At 40.2% G+C, this 21296-nt stretch overlaps 1 protein-coding gene across 1 annotated transcript in view; it reads left to right on the top strand.

The window, feature by feature from the left end:
• Window positions 1–18344, top strand: part of HGF (hepatocyte growth factor) — an 85159-nt gene extending 66815 nt beyond the window's left edge. The window contains exons 14-18 of the mRNA XM_014521299.2: window positions 4006–4080; window positions 4690–4836; window positions 6864–6970; window positions 13446–13591; window positions 15630–18344. Of these exons, the coding sequence (XP_014376785.1) occupies window positions 4006–4080; window positions 4690–4836; window positions 6864–6970; window positions 13446–13591; window positions 15630–15794 (640 nt within the window). The 3' untranslated portion in view covers window positions 15795–18344. The remainder of the gene's footprint in view (window positions 1–4005; window positions 4081–4689; window positions 4837–6863; window positions 6971–13445; window positions 13592–15629) is intronic.
• The last annotated feature ends 2952 nt before the right edge of the window (window positions 18345–21296 follow it).

Raw genomic sequence — 21296 nt, 5'->3', positions numbered from 1 at the left:
AATAGCTGATTGAATCAACTTTAGCTAAAAGTGCCAAAAAGCCCCACTGAAGTGCCCAATCTTTACAGAGCTGGGTTGAAATAATGCACTGTTTCTTCCAGTAAAGCTCTTTTTTTTTAACATCTGCAAGCATCCAATTACATTAGACTCATTATGAAGTTTCAGCTGGGTAATGTCAGGCATTGCTGCATAGGTGTGACAACACTGAAGATGTCTAGCCTCTGCAAATATCATTAGACACTCAAGCCTAAATCCTATGTTTCTGTAGGCATCTAAGTGCTATTTATGGGCTCCTATACATGTGTGCAGAGGCTGCTCGGACATACTGGAAAGTCAGCAATTAATTGAGTCTGCTGGAGCATGGCAATTGATGTGCTCTGGCAGCCTTCTGCATCACGTATATCAGTCCCCGCCCGTCTCTGAGCAGAAAATATGGCGGTGGGACGTTTTGAAATAAAACATGAAATAAAACATGAGCTTTAGTTCAAAGCACCTTGCTGCCATTTTTTCAGCATGGGGACATGCAGGGATGCTGATACACGTGATGCACGGGCGCTTTTAATTAGCACAGCTTGCTAATTAAAGTGCCCAGTGCTGCATCTCATAGCATGTGTAAAAATGCCCTGTTTCTAAGTATAGATGTATTAAAGTTATTTTTTTGGTCACTTAAATGGATTTTAGCTCTTCTTTCCACCTGGGTGACTAGACCTGTCCTTTTGAATAGAAGGGATCAACTTATAACCACTGTGACAATCCTGTTCCACTTAACAAGGTGGATAATTCTGTGCAAGTCCCTGAAACTTTGGTTGGATGGAGAATAGTGAGACAGAACAGCTATTTGAAACTGGAAGAGGCCTTCCTAGCATCAGCTTCCCTTTTAGTTCAATACCATAGGGCACCTATACATGAACAGCGAGGCTGCTCTGATGCTTTGTAATTACAGCGCATTGGAACAAACTTGATTAATCGAGTCTGCTGGAGCATGGTAATTGCCTTGCTCCTGCAGACTCCAGTGTTTTATGTAGCAATGTCCCCATGCTGAAAAATGGTGGTGGGGGTGCTTTGACTAAAGCTTGTTCAAGATTTAGTTAAAGCATCCCTGCTGCCATTTTTACCTGTGGGGATATTGATACATGAAATGCTTTGGGAGCCACTCTAATTAAAGCACCTCCTGCCCCATTCCCAGAGCACATGTATAAATGCCCATAGTGTTTATGACACTTACCCTGGGAGTTGGGATTGGGAGACCAAGGCTAGGTACAGGCATTAAAAAAGCCCGAGGTGGAATCGGTTGAAGATGCACAGTTTTCTGTAAGTGGCGTAGTTTTGATCAGTACAAGGCTCCAGGACCACCTCAGCCAGAAGGGTTTGAAACCGTATCTCTTACTTCCCAAAATGTCCTAGCTATCATGGCATGGGCAAGGCAGGGCCGAGAAGAGTAGATTGTGGAATGTTTTATCACAGGTTGATTCCCAAAGAGCTGCTTATTGTTGAGGCAAAGGGGGGTGGGTAAAACTGACAGGGAACAAAATTTTGTTTGAAAAAGTACAATATTGATGTATAATTATGGGGTTTTATTATACATTTTTGTACCGTTACAAACAACCCAGTAATTAAAAAATGGGCCTGAACCAAAACGTCATATCATGTCAATACTTTTCAGGAAGGAGAAGAGAGTTTGAAAACTGAATCTGGCTCCTGATTCTACAGACATTTAATTCTCTTAGACTCCTAAATCATAGAATGCAAAACCAATGTGGCAGATCTGAACACCTCTGAGCTTTGAAATATTCAAAACCCATATCTGTGTCCATATTTTGCAGATAAGTTCAATATCTACAATGCAAAGAAATTCAGTGACACACAGTTTTACATCCCCGAGCGTCTGCAGTCGGGGCCAGATGTTGTTATCAGTATATCTAAGCAAATCTCCAGCTACTTCAAAGTTTATGTCAGTGGGAAAGCAGAATTTTTACCTCTGAAGCTCTTAAAGGGGATGATATCAGTACTGCTAACTGCCATCGATAAAAAGATTATATTCTCCTGTTTCTGATACATTCATAACAAATCTGGGCAGAATCTAGCTTTTAAAAAAATCCAGCCCGTTGGGCCAGATGTTTTGTCCCTTGACTGGAACACAGACCAAAAGAAATAGAAGGCACCCATCTGTGTTGTTCTGCTATCTTTGAAGTGCAATATAGAATAAGCATAAGTCTGGGCGTCTTCCAGTAGTTCTTTCTAAAGCTTTGAACATCTGTATGATTTGAATTTATAAATTGTGAAAAGTTAAGCTTTTCCCAAATTGCTGACTGTTCTGACTCACTTTCCAAAGAGCAGCAGTAAATAAATACAACAATTTTGGAGGTACAAAGAAGGAAGCTTACTAATTTGCATTCCAAATTCTCTTCTTTATTCCTGGAATAGGAATATTCATGTCGATCACTTGAATTTTTCTTCATATATTAGGTTGCAATTTTTATAATCACACATAAGATGTCACATACCACAGATTGTTTCCAATTGAACTACAAGGGCGTGTCCAGATGAGCACGTACATGCATTTTCCCAGGATCAAATAGCAGTAGAACATAGTTGTCCCCAGGGAATGCCTGTGTACAAGTGCTCTGGTGCACGGCAAGCTGCCCCAGGTTGGGTAGGGGAGGCTAGGAACAGCATCTGGCTGTCTCAGGCAGCCTTAGCTGGGGTCCTGGGGCCCTCCCAGGGCTCCGGTGAGTGGTGGTGATCTAGTGCATGGAGCCTGGCTGGCAGCTGGAGTGTGGTTCTGACTGGCCAGGCTCCAGTTTCAGGCAGTGCACGTTGCTGCCATGTGCTCTACCCTGCTTTTTTCAGGCACAGGTTTTTTTTACACTGGGATCTTCTGGTGTCAAAAAACCCCCAATGTACTGCAAATTAGGAGCGTGGCAAATGCCTGCATGTGTGGTTTGCAGCACCACATACCACACGTGTGCACTCATCTGGACGTGCCCTAAGACTAAAACTTAAGGAATTAGTAATCAAATAGGAACTTTCTACTTTTAGATTACATTTTTGAATAATACGTAGTTCAATAAAGAACAAATGTTGCTGTTTTTCCCTGCTGGCAGTTGGAGGCTTGTGTAAAATCACCAGGGGAATTCAGTCCTGTCCCTACTATATTGATATCATTGCAATTTTATATTTGGCTCACTTCCTAGGTTCAACATTGATACCAAGGAATGAATGAACAGACAAATTATATAAACTGAACTTCCCTGTCATCTCTTGTTAGACACATTGGGCATGTCCAGATGAGCATGCATGTGCAATATGAGCATGCACATCCAGATGAGCATGCATGTGCAGTATGTGGCGCTGCAGACCTGCCTGCGGCACCACATACTGCACACACCGCAAATGCAGGCATTCCCTGTGCTGCTAATTTGCAGCACAGGGAGGGTTTTGGCACTGGGAGATCCTGGTGTCAAAAATACTCACAGCAGAGAAAAGCAGTGCAGTGCATGTGGCGGCAGCATGCATCTCCCAAACCCAGAGCCTGGCCAGCCAGAGCCATGCTCCAGCTGCCAGGCAGGCTCCCTGATGCCAGATTGCCACATCTGGAGCCCCAGAAGGCCGCTTTGACCCCAGGTAGGGCTTCTGGAGCCAGCCTCCCCTGGGGCAACCTGCCGCATGCCAGAGCGCATGTGCACAGGCATTCCCCAGGGACAAGTAGTGGTGGCACATATTGTACTGCTGCTGTTTTGTCCTTGAAGAAACGCATGTGCCTGCATGTCTGGATCTGGCCACTGGTGTGACAGTCTTGGGAAATCCATATCACTTCTGTCCTTTCTAAAACTGTATTGTGGCTAGAGAGAGAGAGGTATTTTCTGAGCCTGTTAGTCCACCTTTCACTAGCAATATATTCAGTTATAACAATGTGAATTATATTGCCAAGTGCCAGGAGCATTGTTAGAGATTTGGGTTTGGTACATGCAAACAATTTTATTTTTCTTCTACTTTTTTTTTCAGGGATAGACTTATTTGTGGAGGCTCTTTGATAAAGGAGAACTGGGTGCTAACTGCAAGACAGTGCTTCCCTTCTCGGTACAGTAGTTTGTAGCATTATTGAAATGTATTTCTTTCCTGTAAGACTGAAGCACAAGGCTTCTTTCCTAGAGCTGCTTTTGCTTTATCTTTAATCATTCTCTTTTGATATTTAAGGACCTTGGTATTTTTATATTTATTATTACATTCATTGCTCCAGAGGAATACTAGACATTTTATAGACAAGCATGAATATATTTTCAAGTGTATGGGTTAGGTAATTGCCTCTTTAAAATTAAGTCCATGCTGCTGCTGAAATAGCCAGAATATAATGCAAGTGTTGGTCAAACCTCTGGAAGGTCAAGGATTCGTGCCATCTGAGAATTAGCAAGTTTGGCCACTATGAGGAAACAACAGCTATGTTTCATAGCAGTTTGAGCTAAAACTATGTAGTCGTTCCAATCCCAAACCCTTCATCTGGCCATGTTGATTTTGGAAAAGCTTTGGTTCGGATCTGAAATTGGCAGTGTGCACAATATTAGTTAAGAGTGTTAGTTAAAATCAGTCAATGTTTACATGATGGTCACTGGACACTATAAAATAGTTTGTATTATTGTGTTATACAGTAAGTAAAACCCCAGCATGTCATATCAAATTTGCCTTACATAGGTACAAAGATTTGAAAGACTATAAAGCTTGGCTTGGAGTTCATGACGTCGAAGAGAGAGAAGAAGGGATGAAAAGACAAATTCGGAATATTTCCCAGTTGGTGTATGGTCCCGAAGGGTCTGATTTGATGTTACTGAAACTTTCCAGGTTAGTTTTTTGTACCACTAACTCTTAAGACCCCCAGTTGATAACAGTTTTCCTAAGTAAGAAGTACGGGTTTTGACTTCGACAGAAACAGTATTATAGATCCGGGGTTGGCAACCTCTTAAGAGCAACAGGCTGAATTAATGGAGCTCAGTCCAAAGACAGGCTACTGCTTCCAACCTAGCTGCCATCACTGCCACCACTGCTTCCAACCTACCACGTTGTCACGACTTGCTGCCAAATTGACGCTGACCTCCCAGCTTCACAGGCCACATGCAATTGCTTGGCAGGCTGTGGATTACCAAACCCTGTTGTAGACTATATTCATACAGATTAAACTCGTGGTTAGAACTGATTGTACAACAGAAAAATATATTTCACCAACATAAATAAATAACACCCTTGTGTTCTTCTCTGGTTTGCAATGTGCTTTGACAAAAAAATCAAATATAAATCAAATTAAAATAGAAAGGGAAAAAAATAATTCAGGCTGCTTGCAAACATTTAGAAAAACAACAACATGCTTTACGGAAAGAAGCAGCGCATTACTTTGACCCGGCTTTGCAGTGTCTGTATAGATCAGGAACTTCAGTGGGGATTTTTGACAATTTTAGATAAGCTGATTCAGTCAGCTATTGGATAAAAGTGCCAAAAAAGCCCCACTAAAGTGCCCAATTTTTACAGATGTCAGGCAAGCTGAATCCAACTAAGGCTCTGCCTCTTCCAGGCACGCATGTGGCTGAGCCTGGGAATGAGCCAAGTTTAAAGTGCCATTTTTGTTTTTTTAATGTCTACAAGCTGCCTCAATTTTTAATCTTCCACCTTTTATCCTTACTGAGATGAGAGCAGGATAAAGTAACATCAAGAAAGGATGAGAAATATTAGATAAAAATATAATGTTTTGTTTAAAAAAAAGTTGGTCAAAGCCAAGATTTTCTAGTAAGCTCTGTCTGTTCAGAAAGCCAATTTTGGCAAAAAAAAAACCTGTTGAACAGCTCTACTCACTGTGAAATAATTCATAATTTTGTAGCTAGTTTTTGCAGACTGTTTTTCCCCCTGTTTTGTCTAAAGGTACCCAATAGCTGCCTAATTTCCAGCCATGCCCAGGTTCTGCTTTTACAAAGGACAGCAGTTTGATGGAACTTACCTGTTTAGGTTTTAGTATTTTTGTCTTCTAGTAGTGTACAGCAGCTGAAAAGGGATTCTGGTCCACTACCAATAGGCATGGAAGCACCTTCTACATTGGTCCTAAGCAGTCTAATAAAACCAAATGAAAACACAACAAACAAACAAACAAACAAACAGAAGACCCCATAAGAGATGGGAGCATCAAGAGGAGGCCTGTAGATCTCTGTTTATGCAGATCCAATAACTGGAGTGAGTTGATACCCGAATAGCTACAGCCATTAGATTGTGATGAATTGTTTACATCATTCAGTTCCTAAATTACTGAGATTTGCACAACAACTAAGCCTGAATACTTGGAGTTCAAGCAGGTGGAATTCACCTGGCATTGAAAAATGTTGGTTCAGCAATCCCATCTGAAAAACATATGGTGTTTCTTGAACAACATGTCCTACATGTTTCCTCCTGATAACCAGGTCTCCTTCCCACCCTCCCTAAGAAATAGATATAAAAAAACCTAGAATGGAGTATGGTTTCAATTTACAGAATAAACCTTTGAGTGTAACTGAGAACATTTCGTACACAGGACCTTCAGACTATTTTCATATTATCAGAAATGTTTATTTTAATTAAATACATTTCCTTTATATCATCACTGTACAAAAAATTTAAATAGGATAAAAGTTGGGACAGCACTCTATGAACTCTTTTGATGGCTCACAGATGAAATGCAAAAAATATTAAAAGGATCTGCCAGGTCGAAATAAGATGGGAAAGAAAGCAACAATATTGGCCCAATTGTAATTCCTACTGTGAATTAGTATACATTTTAATGCTATTTTGAAAAATATTGTACTTTATCATGAAAAAATCAGTCACATGTACTCTTTGCTTTCTCTTCCCAGACCTGCAGTATTGAATGCTGAGGTGGATATAATCCGACTGCCCATTTCTGGATGTACCATTCCAGAGAAGACCACTTGCAGTGTTTATGGATGGGGATACACAGGATGTAAGAGACTTGTGTTTTAAAACTAAATAAGATAAAGTATGTTGACAGCCTATTTAGTTCCCATTCCTAATATAACAGGTGAAACTTGTATGGCTACCTGTTATTAAAGCCTCCAACCAATCCCATTTTAAGACCCTGTTTTCAGTTGCTTATAATTTGGCAAAATGTGTGTGTTTCAGCTACATTTTTCCATGTTCCATGTCTGCTTTCAGCTATTTTCTATTTTATTTTTTCTAGGAAAAGCAAAAAAAGTCAAACCCCAACCAGAATGGCTTGGAGTATTAAAAAAAAATTATATTAAATTATATTATATTTTTTTTTAAAAAAGGGCAACATATTCTATGAGGAGTTATAGCACCTCCATGTAGGGATTTTAAATTTGGGAGGGATGCATCTTTCTGCCATAACCATTAAAACTGGACTAAATTTGACCACATTATAAGATCACGGTTTGCACATGCTCAGTATGGGCTTCTACACAGGGATGTTTACACTGAAGTTTAGGGTTCATCCTGACGGTTTAGAGCTTAGCACATAAAATCTTTGAAGTGTTCCCATCTGCCTGGGAATTTTTCCATGTGCATTTGAGCAATTGCAGTTTTGTGCCACAAGTGGGCTGGCCTGTGGGTGAGCCCTGGAACTGGAACTATTTCTCCTAATATAGCTGTCAATGCCCCCTTTGCTGTGTCTGGGTAGCATGGAGAAGAAAACTTCCAGATTAGGATGCAGAGGGAACAAGGTTGAAACATGTGAGGGAGCCAAGCAGAATAAGTTGGGACAAAGGTCTTTACAGTTGAGTTGCTGGTAAAAATAAATTGTTGGTGGACTGTTTGGATACCGGAATGATGAACACCATAGAAAAAACAAAGAGGAAATTAAAATTCTGTCTTCATAGCAGGGCTCAAATAGCAGACAGTAATTCTGGGCCAGGACCATACAGTGAATAACAAGGAGAAAACAAAGCATTGAACAGATGTTCGTTAAATGAACACAGGCCATTCTGCGCGCTGAGTTAAGGGTCCTGTGGAAAAAAAATGATCTTGTAATCCAAGGCTGTGCCATGTTGTCTAGGCACAAGGAATGGTGAATTAAAGAGGCACAGACAACATTTAATTCTGGTATTACCTAACTTTAGAGTGTTTGACTTTGTTGCTGTTGTAATAAGGTAACTTATTCTCTTTTCATTAATGTCGATTTTGTGGGGGGAAAGCAGACATGTATAAACTATCAAATAATGATATGTTGACTGATAGTTATGTGTTGTCAGATTACAATAATTACTCCAGGCTTAGTTTTGGGGCTGCCACAAATCCTGAAAAACTGACAGCAACATAGTTGCACTGCCCCCAAAAGCATACTAGGAACTAGAACAAATCTATGACGATTACTGTTTAGTTATTCCCACCCCTCACTGTTAAGGGTTAGAAAGTAATCTACACCAACCTTCAATCAGATTTTTCCTCTTTGTGCACCAGTTATTGCATTGGTCACTATGCTGGAAAATGACTTGAAGACCTCATTCTTACCTGCCTACTCCCTACCCACGCATATGGGGGATGGAATAGCAGCCCCACTCAGAGTATACTTTAACCCCTCGTGGTGCAGTTATCACACACAAGGGAGTAAGAGGTACCGTGTGAAAAGTGTAAGACGGCTTATATTTGTAGTGTTAGTGTTGGCTCAGGTGAACTGAAAATACAAATCATAAAATGTGGCTAAGTTTTTTCATTACTGATGTATTTGACCACCTGGGATTCTTGGGATTTAGACGGCCTTCACAACTGGAAACACTCTATCAGCCTCAGCAGGATGAGGGCTGAAGGCCCACCATTGAGTCAAAGGGCAGAGTTTCTTAAATGGAGTTCTGTGTCCTCTCTTTGGGCATGAGAATAGTAGTTATACTTCATGGTTATGATATTCGCAGACAGACAACATCCAACAGGCAGTGCTAGGGAATAGAAGGTCTGATTACAGTGGTGTTCAGTAATAAGGGAAAGAATTGTTGGCAGAACAAATAGTAGTCCGGGATAATTAATAGGAGTAGTTTGTGCTATCTTGTTTTAATAGGTCTGATTGATTAATGTAATAGTCCTCAGAGTACTCCTGTCACATAGGGAAGTACTTGTTCTTATGCCTGTTTTTTATCTGATGGTGAGTGTGAGTGCAGTTAAGGACATGATTCTAGGTTCCCTTATATAGCTACTGAGGGAACCAGTTGGTTACATCCTTATATTAAATTGTGTAGTTTATGCATATTGTCACTACATGCTGTCAGAGGAAAAGCTATATGACCAGCTTACACATGTGGGTGTAGAGTGATCAGAGTCATAGCCATAAATTCATAGAGAAGTAGGGCTGGAAGGAACCTCCAGATGTCTAGTCTAATCGCCTGCCCCAGGCAGGTTCATCCCTGTGCAAACCATCCCATACAACCATAATCTATATTCTACATCAGACTACCATTAACCGTAACACAACATAGATCTAACACCCTAATTTGCCACAGGTATAGCAGGGGAACCACAGCAGCCGATGTCCTGCTTCTATAAAATGTTGTCAAAATATGCTCAAGAGGTCCTGGGTAGAGGGCCATGCCCCTTACTACAGAGGAAGGCAAACCCCCCCACAGTCCATACCAATTTGAACATGGGGTAAAATGTCTTCCTAACCCCAAATATGGAGATTGGTCTGACCCTGAATGTAGGAGCAAGACCCACTAACCAGGAACCTCTGACTTTGCTCCTAGCAGGAGAATCAGCACATCCCAGTTGAAAATCCCCAGCCTTAGCTGTAGCCAATACCCAGTGCCTCTGAGGAAGGCTTAAATATATAGCAGAAAAAGGGGGAGGGGAAATGGGAGCAATTAGCCAAGTCCAGAAGCATGGGAAATACCCATGGTAGAAAATAGGCATAGTTATGCCTAGATCATCCTTGACTAGTGGCTGTCCAACCTCTTCTTGAGCACCTGCGGTGATGGAGGTCCCCTGGGCAACTTCCCTAGGCAATTTATTTGATTACCTTACTATTCTCACAGTGAAAAAGTTTTTCCAGATATTCAATTCAAATTTACTTTGCTGCAACTTCAGGCCATTGGTCTGCATCTTCTTCTTTGCAGCAAGAAAGAAAAGGTGCAGTCTCTCTTTTTTTATGGCAGCCCTTCAGGTATTTGTATCCTGCTATCCTGTCCCCTCTTAAGTGCCTTTTTTTGCAAGCTGAACACGCCTTGCTCCTTCAGCCTTTCCTCATATGTCTTGGCTTCTAAGCCCTTGATCATCTTTGTTGCCTGCCTCCGGACCCTCGGTAATTTCTCCATGTCCTTGTTAAAATGTGGAGCCCAGACATACACACGGTACTCTAGGGGAGGCCTAACCAGCGCTGAGTAGAGAGACACTATCACTTCCCGTGTCTTCCACCTAATGCTTCTGTTAATGAAGCCCAAAACCACATTCGCCTTTTGTGTGGGTGTATCAGACTGCAGACTCATTCTGAGTCTGTGGTCTACCAAGACTCCCATTGCCTTTTCTGTAGAGCTGCAATCCACTTTGAATTTGTATTTTTGATTATTCCTCCCAACGTGCAGTACCTTGCATTTGTCTGCACTGAACTTCATCCTATTAGTTCTAGCCCAACTTTCCAATCTGCTGAGATCCTTCTGAACTTTGCTCTCATCTTCCAACATGTTTGTAATCCTTTTCATTTTCGTGTTATCTGCAAACTTGCTCAAGAAGCTTTCTATGCCAGCCTCCAAATCATTAATAAACACGTTGAACAGTACTGGGCCCACAACAGACCCCTGTGGGACTCCACTCGAAATCTCCTGCCATTCTGACATGGAGCCATTAATAATTACCATTTCCCTGTGGCTGTTGAGCCAGTTATCTATCCATCTTGTAGCAATTTAATCCAGCCCATATTTCTTCAATTTGTTTCTGAGAAGGTCATGCAGGACGTTGTCAAAAGCCTTGCTGAAGTCCAGATGCACTATATCCACAGCATTCCCTATATCCACCCAAATTATTATTTTGTCAAAGAAGGAGATCGGCTTTGTTTGACACAATTTGCTTTTCATAAATTCATGCTGGCTGCTTGCAACCAGCTTTTCACCTTCCAGATACTTGCCAATGGCCTTTCTCAGGATATGCTCCAGTAACTTCCAAGGTATTGAGGTGAGGCTAACCAGCCTGTAGTTCCCTGGGTCATCCTTCTTTCCTTTTTTAAAGAGGGGTACTTCACTGGCCCATTTCCAGCCCTCTGGTACCTGGCTCGTCTACCATGACTTCATGAAGATCATTGCCAAGGGCTCCGGGATCTCATCTACCAGTCCCTTCAGGACCCTGGGACGAAGCTCATCTGGCCCTGCTGGCTTGAACTCATTTCTTGTTACCTCCTCCCTCAGCTTGCCCCCTTTCTTATCCAGGTAATTCCTATTAGGTGTCTGGAAGTTTTAATTTTTTTGTAAAGACCGAGACAAAGTAGCTGTTGAGTAGCTCCGCCTTCTTCGTATCTTCAGTGAGGAGTTCCTCCTGGTTTGTTAACAGAGGAACCCACAGCTTCCGTGGTCCTTCTTTTCTGGCCAACACGCTTATAGAACATCTTCTTATTGTCCTCCTCCTTTGCCAGGTGCAGCTCATTCTTTATCTATCTGGTTTTGTCCCTGCAGGTTCTTGCTATTTCATGGTATGTATTCTTAGTGACCTCCCATTCTTCAATTGCCTGTATGCTTTCCTTTTGCATTTCAGACATCCTAGAAGCTCCTTGTGCACCAACAATGGTTTCTTGCCATTCTTTTCATGTCAGGACAGTTTCCTGTTGGGTTTCCAAAACTGTGCCCTTTAGACACTCCCAGCCCTCCTGGGTGCTTTTATCTTTCAATCTACCCTTCATGACACCATGCCTATTAGTTCCCTGACCTGGATGAAATTAGCCTTTTTGAAATCTAGCATCCTAATTTTGCTGACCTTATGCTTTCCTTGTCCCAGGATCTGAAATTCTAGTTTGACGTGATCACTTCCTCCCAAGTTACCCATCACCTTCCCATCCTCCACCAGTTCTTCCCTGTTGGTCAGGACAAGATCCAAGATAGATGATACCCTAGTTGTTTCGTCCACTTTTTGGAAGAGAAAGTTTTCCTCCACACAGATTAGGAACTGGTTTGCCATTTTATGCATTGTTCTTTCAGCAGATGGCCAAAAAAATTGAAGTCTCCTATCAGTAGCATCCCATAGCTTTTAGATAGATTTGTCACCTGCTTACCGCGTGCCTCATCTACCTCTTCTTCCTGATTAGGTGGTCTATAATAAATCCCCACCATTATATTGATGCTACGTCTTTCACCTTTCATCTTTACCCAAATGCATTTTAATTTGCCATCTTCTTCCTCCTGAACCAGGGAACAAATGTATGTGTTTTTGACATACAAATAAACACCACCACATTTTCTCCCAACCCTGTCCTTCCAAAACAGAGTGTAACCCTCCATGTTCCAGTCATAAGAGTTGTCCCACCAGGTTCCAGTGATGCCCATCAGATTGTAGTTCTTTTCACAGACTGCAGCTTCCGACTCATCTTGTGTATTCCCCCTACTTCTTGTATTTGTATACGTGCATCTCTGAGGCATGGGTCCAAGCAGGTTCCAGCGTGGAGGCCTGTGGTCATGTGGGTCCTGGCATGGGGCACTTGGGATTTTCTGGGCTCCATGCACTACATGGACTTTCCCTTCTTGTGGAGATGCATCCCTTACATGCATTTCTGTGAGTGGGGAAAGCCAGGCAGGTGCTTGGGCACCTCTAGCCTCCAAAGCAGCTCCCTGGGGTGGTGGAGGTACTAATATATTATTGCTGCTGATGTCTATTTGGTCTATGGCAGTAGAGTATGGGCAGTCCAGAACTGCCCACCCACTACTGCCACAGACCAAATAGATGTGAACATCTTAATATATTAGTACCTTTTGTTCTGCTAAACTTTCTTCCTAGGGTTGTTTCTGGCATGCTCTTCTGTGTTTTGCTTGTATTCATTGCAAGAGAGGGGGTGAAACCCTTCTATGTTGAGGTCAGTGAGTAAACTCCCATTGACTTCAAAGGAGCTAGGGTTTTACTCTAAGTCACAGTTTCACCCACAGTGATTGTTCCAATATCATACAACAAGTCAGTGATTGCTTAAGAATAAAACTTATGAATCCATGTTTAGTTTTTTATCCAGTGACAGCATACAGCTCCAGGTACTATACCTGAAGAATATAATAGTAATGAGATATATGTATTATACATAACACATGCCAACATATCAGATGCATTTCTGACGTTTTTGTTGGAGCAAATATAAGAAAGGTAAAAGATACACGTTCATTAGCATGAGGATGGGGAAGAGAGCAACAGTTAAGTATACATGATTCACTGTAAATGGTCTTGCGCTCTATGTTTTTCATGAAAACAAAATATTGTTTGTTCATAATTGTTTTCCTGATTTTCCATGTTAGTGATTCCCTCTGATGGCCTGCTCCGGGTAGCGAACCTGCCTATTGTAGGAAATGAGAAGTGCAACCAGTATCTCAAAGGGAAAATCACTGTGAATGAGTCAGAAATCTGTGCTGGGGCTGAGACCATTGGTTCCGGACCTTGTGAGGTAAAGTAGTATTGCAGCAAATGGAGTGAGGGAGTCTACAAACACAGGGCAGGGTGTTTTTTTCTTTTTAATGACAAATAATTTATTTGTTGTTTTGCCTAATTATTTTGTATGCATTAAATTTATGAGTAGAAATCACATGTTGGTACTACTTCGCATTGCAAACAAAAATCCTTTTTCTGACATTGGGTAGTACCTTATTTAGCAAATGTTCCTTTAAAGTCACTGAGTCTGTGACCTTATTACAGGAAAGTACTTTAGGGTGTTAAATTCACTTACATGTTAACATCACATGCTGAATTGCTCTCCAGGACAGGGATCTATTTCTGGTGTAAGTTACTATTCAGTATAATAATAACTGGTAAAATAAAAATAACATAGTGTATATGTTGTTAGAGCGAGAAGGAGAGAGAACATATTTATACTCATCGCAGAAAGTGGCAAGGGTCTTACAAGAGACAAAAGGAAAAACAGACTCCAGCTGTTTCTATGTAAAACAGTTGAATTGGTTGTACTTTGTGGAGGTATTTGCTATCCTTCTATTACAATCTGCATCTGAGCCCATATTTTAGGAATAGGGGGTGGGATTAAATGACCCGTAAGGTCTATTTCAATCTTATGAATCTGAGAAGCCAAAGGGAATATTTACATTCATTTTAGTGGGTCATTTTTTTATTCTTTACTCAAAATTGAACTGCTTGAATGAACACCCCTAGTATGATTATAGTTCCCTAACTGAAGTGATATTACTAAAATAAAAGAATGTTTAATGCTCAAGGGTAGCATCAAAATTCACTAGGGATCCACGGGATCTTAACAAAGCATTTTCTTTGTAATTAAGTGTTTCATTATATGTGCGATTTTATGTATGCTAAATTAAATATTAGCATGTATGTATCTGCGTGAAACCCTCAGGAAATCCAGTGCTTCATATCGCCCTGAAGGAAGAAAAGCCATGCATTGATATAAGCAGTGACTGTAACCAACACATGGTTCTTCCTTCCTGTGTTCCACTTGCAACAGCCTTTCTCAACAAGGCACAGACAGTAAAACTGAGGCAAACTGGCAGGTGACACACCACTTCAGAAAGTATTTTACTAGAAGGTTTTGGGCAATACTGTAGCAGTGCATCTGGGGATTTTCCTGTAATCAGTGAGAGCAAAAACCCTAGTAAGGGTCAATCCCTGTTAATTCTCCAGTGCACTTGAGAAAATACAGTGTAATTTGACAGGTTTCACATTTTTAAGACAGACAAATGTTGGGCTTTGCTATCTTCACATACATACCCAAAGCCCTTGCCCTTCAACATTTGACACTTAAGAGGATAAGCTTGCTGGTTCTCTCAGTAATACCTTTTTATCAATAGCCTACCAACACAGCAAAGAGATTTTCCAAGCAGCTGCTCTTTTAGCAGTCTGATTTATATGTGCATGGACGCATTTTGTTCTTGCCAGGTAGCTGAAAGAAAAGATCAATAGTATTCATAGTGGAAGATTGAAGGCATTGTAACCACATGTGAAAAAGGATCGGGATGGGGTCTAACGTGGCTTATTTTTTGTAAGGCCATGCCAAACCTGCTTGTTGACATAGACCCTGACTGCGATGTTTTTATTTAACCTGAATATCACCTAACTCTGGGAGATGGTGGCAGAATAGCTAAAACATCTTGCTAAATTCCAGTGCTGTGAGCCTTGGCTGTTTTTTGTCAAGGGCCATTCCCAGTTGATCAAGCTGTAAATGGGTTTACCTGGTCATTCAGCTCTGGTGACTGAGCTACACGACTCTCTTATGTGCTGGTAATTACAGAAACTTAGATTCCTTAAACACAGCAGCTCATTGATCATTAGACTCAGGTGGAGGTGGACCTTATGGGTGTGTGTGTGTGTGTGTGTGTGTGTGTGTGTGTGTGTGTCCGTGTCCGTGTCCGTCCCATTCTATGAATAGCTTCACTAATGGTGGTACCCGAAAGAATCTAGACCAAGAAAACAACTTTTAACTTTTTAAAAATAATGTTTGTTTTTTATTTCTCTTTTCTCAGCGGGATTATGGTGGTCCCTTGGTGTGTGAACAAAACAGGATGAAAATAGTAGTGGGTGTTATCGTTCCTGGTCGTGGATGTGCCATTCCAAATCGGCCTGGTATTTTTGTCCGAGTGGCATATTACTCCAAGTGGATACGCAAAATCTTGCTGACATACAAATGAGTTATAACAGAATATTCTACATAAAAGAACCACTTCCATTCTCATGAAGATTTCAGAGAACGTGAAATTAACGTGTAGTGTAAAGATCCATGATTCTTTTTTTAAACTACTTGCTAGTCAAGTTGTTGAGCTTCTGTTGATATTTATGGGTGTTTTCTGATGTTTTTGTCTACCAGTGTTGTTTTATAAATGTTGAAGTGAGCTACAGTATATGCAAGTATAGTGACATATTTCCTGAAGATACTTGAATGGGTAAACAATGCTAATGCTGGCTGATAATGAGTTTTATGGAAATAGATCATGTGGTTTCTTTTTATGCTGCTCTTCTGGTCAGCTTGTTCGTGAGAAACAAAGGAAGTTTGTTTTACACACCTCTTTCAGACTATGAGCCATGTACTGCTCTATCAGTCTTCCTGAGAGCTGAGAGCATTGATCTGTACAACATTTATGGACCTATTTCTCTTCTCCTATATTCAGAATTTAAATTCCTCCAATGTCTAATTTTAAAATGTAATCTCTTTAACTTCTCATTGTGGACTCAAGTCTTTAAACACTCCATCAGCAGAGTTCTTATCGAAGTCAATGGGAATGGTCTTTACACAATTTATTGGAACTAGCTCTATACTTGCTACCCTACAAGTATATAGTATATATTATAACAAAACACCTGAAAAGGGAAGAGACATAGTAGTAGGTTATTAGCAAATTTTCAGTCATTTGCTTTTTATTTTAAAGTCTCCTAATTAATGCTGTATTACAGTGCCAAGTAAAGTGTATTTCATAGAGTTCCAGTAATGTATCCTGATTAGCTAATAACAGACCATTTTTATCATTAAAATAAATGATTTTCATATAGGGAGTTAAGTTCGTATCTCTCTTTCATTAACTGTGCTGTAAATTGAAGGACTCTAGTTACCTCAAGGGAGCTACTCTGCATTTATAGCAGTATAGTGAGAGTGGAATTTGGCCCTTAGCTGATAAAATTAACAGGGAAAAAGAAGAATATTTAATGTAGCTAAGGCCAAGTTATGTCTTCAGATATGTAAATGAAAAATGCATACTCTCTCTGGGGGTAGAGTCTCTATCTGTCTCGTATAACAAGCCAAACCAGTAAAAGAACTATGGTTTGAAAATAGAGTGGAAGGTGTCATTTAACTTCAGTAACATTACCCATCTCTTCTTTATGGGTGTCATATATTCTCTTTAATAAAAAACTAACTGTATGTGGCCAAAAAATACATCTCTAACATCATGTGTTTGAATTTAATAAAACTATCATGGGGGTGAGTATTGTCTGCTATACAATGTGCAAAGCATTGCTAATAGTTTAATTGCTTGCGTTTCTTTTGTGTGTGCACATGTAGAATCATAATTTTCTTTATTACTGTTGAACCAAGAAAAAAAACAACCCAGCATCTATGAGGGGTTGCTCCTTTAGAACACATTGTATAAATGAAAAAACCGAGCAATTAGCAAATGGCAATATTTTCTAATAGATGGTCTAATTACCCTGTAATTGCTGGCAAATGGATATGACATATAATCCCATTGTACTTATTATTACAGTACATTAAATCATATACGTAACTTTATGGTTACTTTATTTGTGAACGATATAATTGTCTATGTTCCAGAAAGCAAACTGTTCAGTTAAGCAAAGTGCATAACTACATTGCTCCTAAACTGACATCTTTTCATAGAGTCACACGAATAAAACATGTTTTGTTATAGTTACACGCTGAGTGGCATAGTGCTGAATCCTGCCCTAGTGAAAAAGTAACCCTGCAAGGGGAGCTGTGTTGGGAGGCACCCAAAGGACTGACTCACTAATCTTTATTCAGCAAAGCACTTTAATTGGATTTACATGTGTGCTTAAGTGTTTTGGTGAATGGGATTGAACTTCAGCCTATGTTTAAGTACATCATTAAATTAAGGCTTATGTCCAGCACTCAGAACATTCTGCTGGTACAAAGCAAGAAGTCTTTCAGCAATCAGATATACAGGTGTGTTCCTGAAAATCCTTCCTTATCCTTGGTCAAAATGGAGCTATTTATGTGAGTAATGACCAGCAATCCTGGTTTTCTGATTTTATATATAGTGGCGTTTCATTTAAATCAGGGAAAAATTTAAATATTGGGTTAATTTTTCTATTTGTTTTATCAGAGAAAACCAGGATCCCTGGTAAGGACAAGGCCTTCCAGGTTCTAGATCCTAGACTGACATACTTCCCATTGCACTCTGGCTCTTTTGCACCCTTTGCTTTCTGGTTCCTCCTATTCAGTAACCTAGCAGAGGGCAGGATTTAGCCTGTTGTAGTTACAGATAATTGTCGCCATATATGTAAAAATATATATTCTCATTAAATATATGTTGACTATATCTTAAGAAACAATTAACTTTTAAAGACAGATAAGGGACTCCTAGTGAGTTTTTATTTTTGGTTGTCAGAACATGGAAGATGTATATAATTCCATGTCACTTTTCCTATTCTAAGAATTGTTATGTGCTCACTGTACTATATTTGCAGGCATTTTGTTATGTCTACCAAAAATATGAAGAAATGGATCCTAAAGTATTTTAGTTACACACTTCTGCTGTGCAGAAGATAATATGATTTTATATATATATATATATATACATATATATATATATATATATATATGATAAATATACTGTTTTTTGTTAGACAATGTGTAAGGAATTTTACCTGTTTGTTCTAGGCAGCGTCTCGATAAAACAAGTTGTGTAGAGTCGATGCTCTAGAATGTAACACGTTTGCAAGCACTTGCTTATCAGGTGCTCTCTCTCTCAGCATGGAGGGGACTTGAGACTCTGAAGAGCAAGGTTAGAGAAGAATTGACATGTGGTAATGAATTTGTACTTCATTTATTCCTGTGAATATTTCTTGTTGGTACCAATGGTACCGTACCAGGCAAATGTTATAGCTACAGCATTCTCTTTAAAAAGGACACTGTTGATATATATTTCACTGTTTTGGAAATACTTGTTTCTGTAATAACCAGAAGCTGACCCAGTGTTCACTGATGTCACTGGAAAGTCTCCTGCTGCTTTAAATGGGCCTTGAGCTGGGCTCTATGGATTAATTACAGTCATGATCAGATTTAAAAGAATTGGGTGGTAATGGTTAGAAGTTACAAAACAAAGACGAAAACTCTTAGTCATTGATGTTTGTCTTGAATTCGAGCTCATCTTTGTTCCTCACATTTTTCATGCAAAAAATAAATAAATAAAAGACTACTCCTTAGACTATGGAAGATGTGATAACTGGTTTTAAACAGGATAATGAGAACTTTGCTGCAATTTTCTCTGAGCGCTGGCTCTGGCTGATAGCTCTTACTTCTGTAATGCAAACCTTCTCTCCAAACTTTGGGGTGTTTTTGTTTTTCATTATTACCTTCCAGTTAAGACTAAGGGGAAAAGAAACAAAGGGCCCTTTGTAATTAAAGCTCTCATTAAATCTGCTGGGCTAGTCTTTTATGATGCTGCTAAAACCCCCTTCTCTAGTTTAAGAGAAGAGCTCTTATAGAGCCTCCTAAAATCCTTGGACAAGTAGTGCCATTGAACTTCTTGATGACATTCACATGAAACAAGGCCTTCTGGAAAGGGCCCAAATATCTGTGTGGGGTACAACCTCCTCAGGCAAAATGCCCCTTGAAATCAGAGAGTGCTTTTTGCCAAAAGACTGGAAAACTAGACTTGAAATGTGCTCAACCCTTCAATCTTGGCTGCACACCCAATTACATAGGTCCTTGGGTAGAAAAGCATGGAAAACCTGGAGTCTGTGGTGGCAAGTGCTCCAGCAGCCTAGGCTTATATGTATTCTTTCAGAAGCCTAATAATGAGTGAACTGATCCCAGTGGAAATCGTTGAGAGCTTTGTCTGCATAAGGGCTGTTTACTTACTGATTACTTCCTTCATCCTTTGTGTGCACTGGCATATTACTGTATCATGAATGTTGGGGCTGCTGGCAGGCACTAACATTGCTTTTCACCTTTTCCATTGTCCCTTTTTAAACAGGCTTGTGGGCAATTGCGTATGGAGTTTCCTAATTTGGAATCTAACTGCAGGGGCTGTCAGTGTAACTCGGTGGATGGTGTGATAATTTCTTGTATGTAAACAGAAAAAAATTATGAATGCTTCCTATTGAATGGGGGTAACGGCATGCCTACCCAGAAGGGAACACTGTAGTTATAACTTATATTACAAAGATTCTGTAATTAATGGCATCATCATTAGTTAATAAAGTTGGTATTTTTGTAACTGTTTATTCTTATTATTCTTAATAAAACATTTTATAGAAAAAAACCAATAGCATAGTCAGCATTATAGTTTTTATTTTAAGAAAAATACATTTGGAAGATCTTGCTGTGATAGAAAAATATAATGCTTCCCCCTTCTCCCCCCTTGATTTCAGTGAGGGTTTTGAGTGTACAAAGAAGTAAGGATTGAGAACTAATGGAAAATCTTCCTCTGATATGTGTTCAATACTTCTAGTTAAAAAGCTTACAAATAAAGATATAACTGATTCTACCAAGTTACACTCAGTATTTCAGTGCTCAAAATGAGAGGGTTGATTAAGTCCAAATGTACTAGGATTGAAAAAGAGAAGAAAAACAAAGGATAAGACTAGCAGGAAAAAGTGTAATTAAAACAGAATATAAAGTCAGACAGCACCTGCCAGGAGATTTGTAACCCTTTAAAAGAACAGTAGTAGAGGTCTGGCATCATCAACTTTGATCTCAGTTTACGTCCTTATTTCCTAGGATCTTGGATAGCAATCCTCTGTTTATCTCTGGGGCTCCAAGCTTATATATCAGTCTGGAACTGTACTACTTATTTTCTCTTTTAGAGTGAGAAGTCCAGCATTTGTTTTCTATCCGTTAAAATATATTCAACTCCAACCCCAGTTTGAATGACTTGGTTTTAAATGTTTATGCTTTGGACATCCCAACACAGATCTAACTTTTGCCAATGGACCTATCTTTTTAATAGTTTGACACAGAGCCGGTCCTGGGGGTGGGTGATTGCTCAGGGTTTGGGGGCTGCCCCCTCCTGCACACACCCATGTGATCAGAGTGCACACACATGTATGAGCAGCCTGTGCTCACAACAGTGCTCTCCTCCACCCAGGCAGGAGAAGTGGTGCCCAGCCCAGCCTGCCCCCAACCTCCGGCTGTCGGTCAGGAGGAACAGTGTGGACAACAGCAGCAGGGTCTGCCCACTTTCCTGCCTGGTGCACTATGCCACTGTCTTCCGGCTGGACTGACTGTGCCCTGTACCCCTGTCTTCCTCTGCCTGTAGCAGTGCCACTGACTTGTGGGGGGAGCACCAAAATACATGTTTGCCTAGGGTGTCATTTTCCCTAAGGCCACCTCTGGTTTGACTTCTTATGCACTTTGGGGTGTTTGAAATCTGAATTTTGTTGACAATGATGATAATACTTTGGAACCTCCTTCCCTCCAAGAGACTTACCTAACATTT

This window comes from Alligator sinensis, unplaced genomic scaffold, assembly GCF_000455745.1.
Source record: "Alligator sinensis unplaced genomic scaffold, ASM45574v1 scaffold481_1, whole genome shotgun sequence".
NCBI lineage: Eukaryota > Metazoa > Chordata > Crocodylia > Alligatoridae > Alligator > Alligator sinensis.
This window is presented reverse-complemented; position numbering and strand designations above follow the sequence as displayed.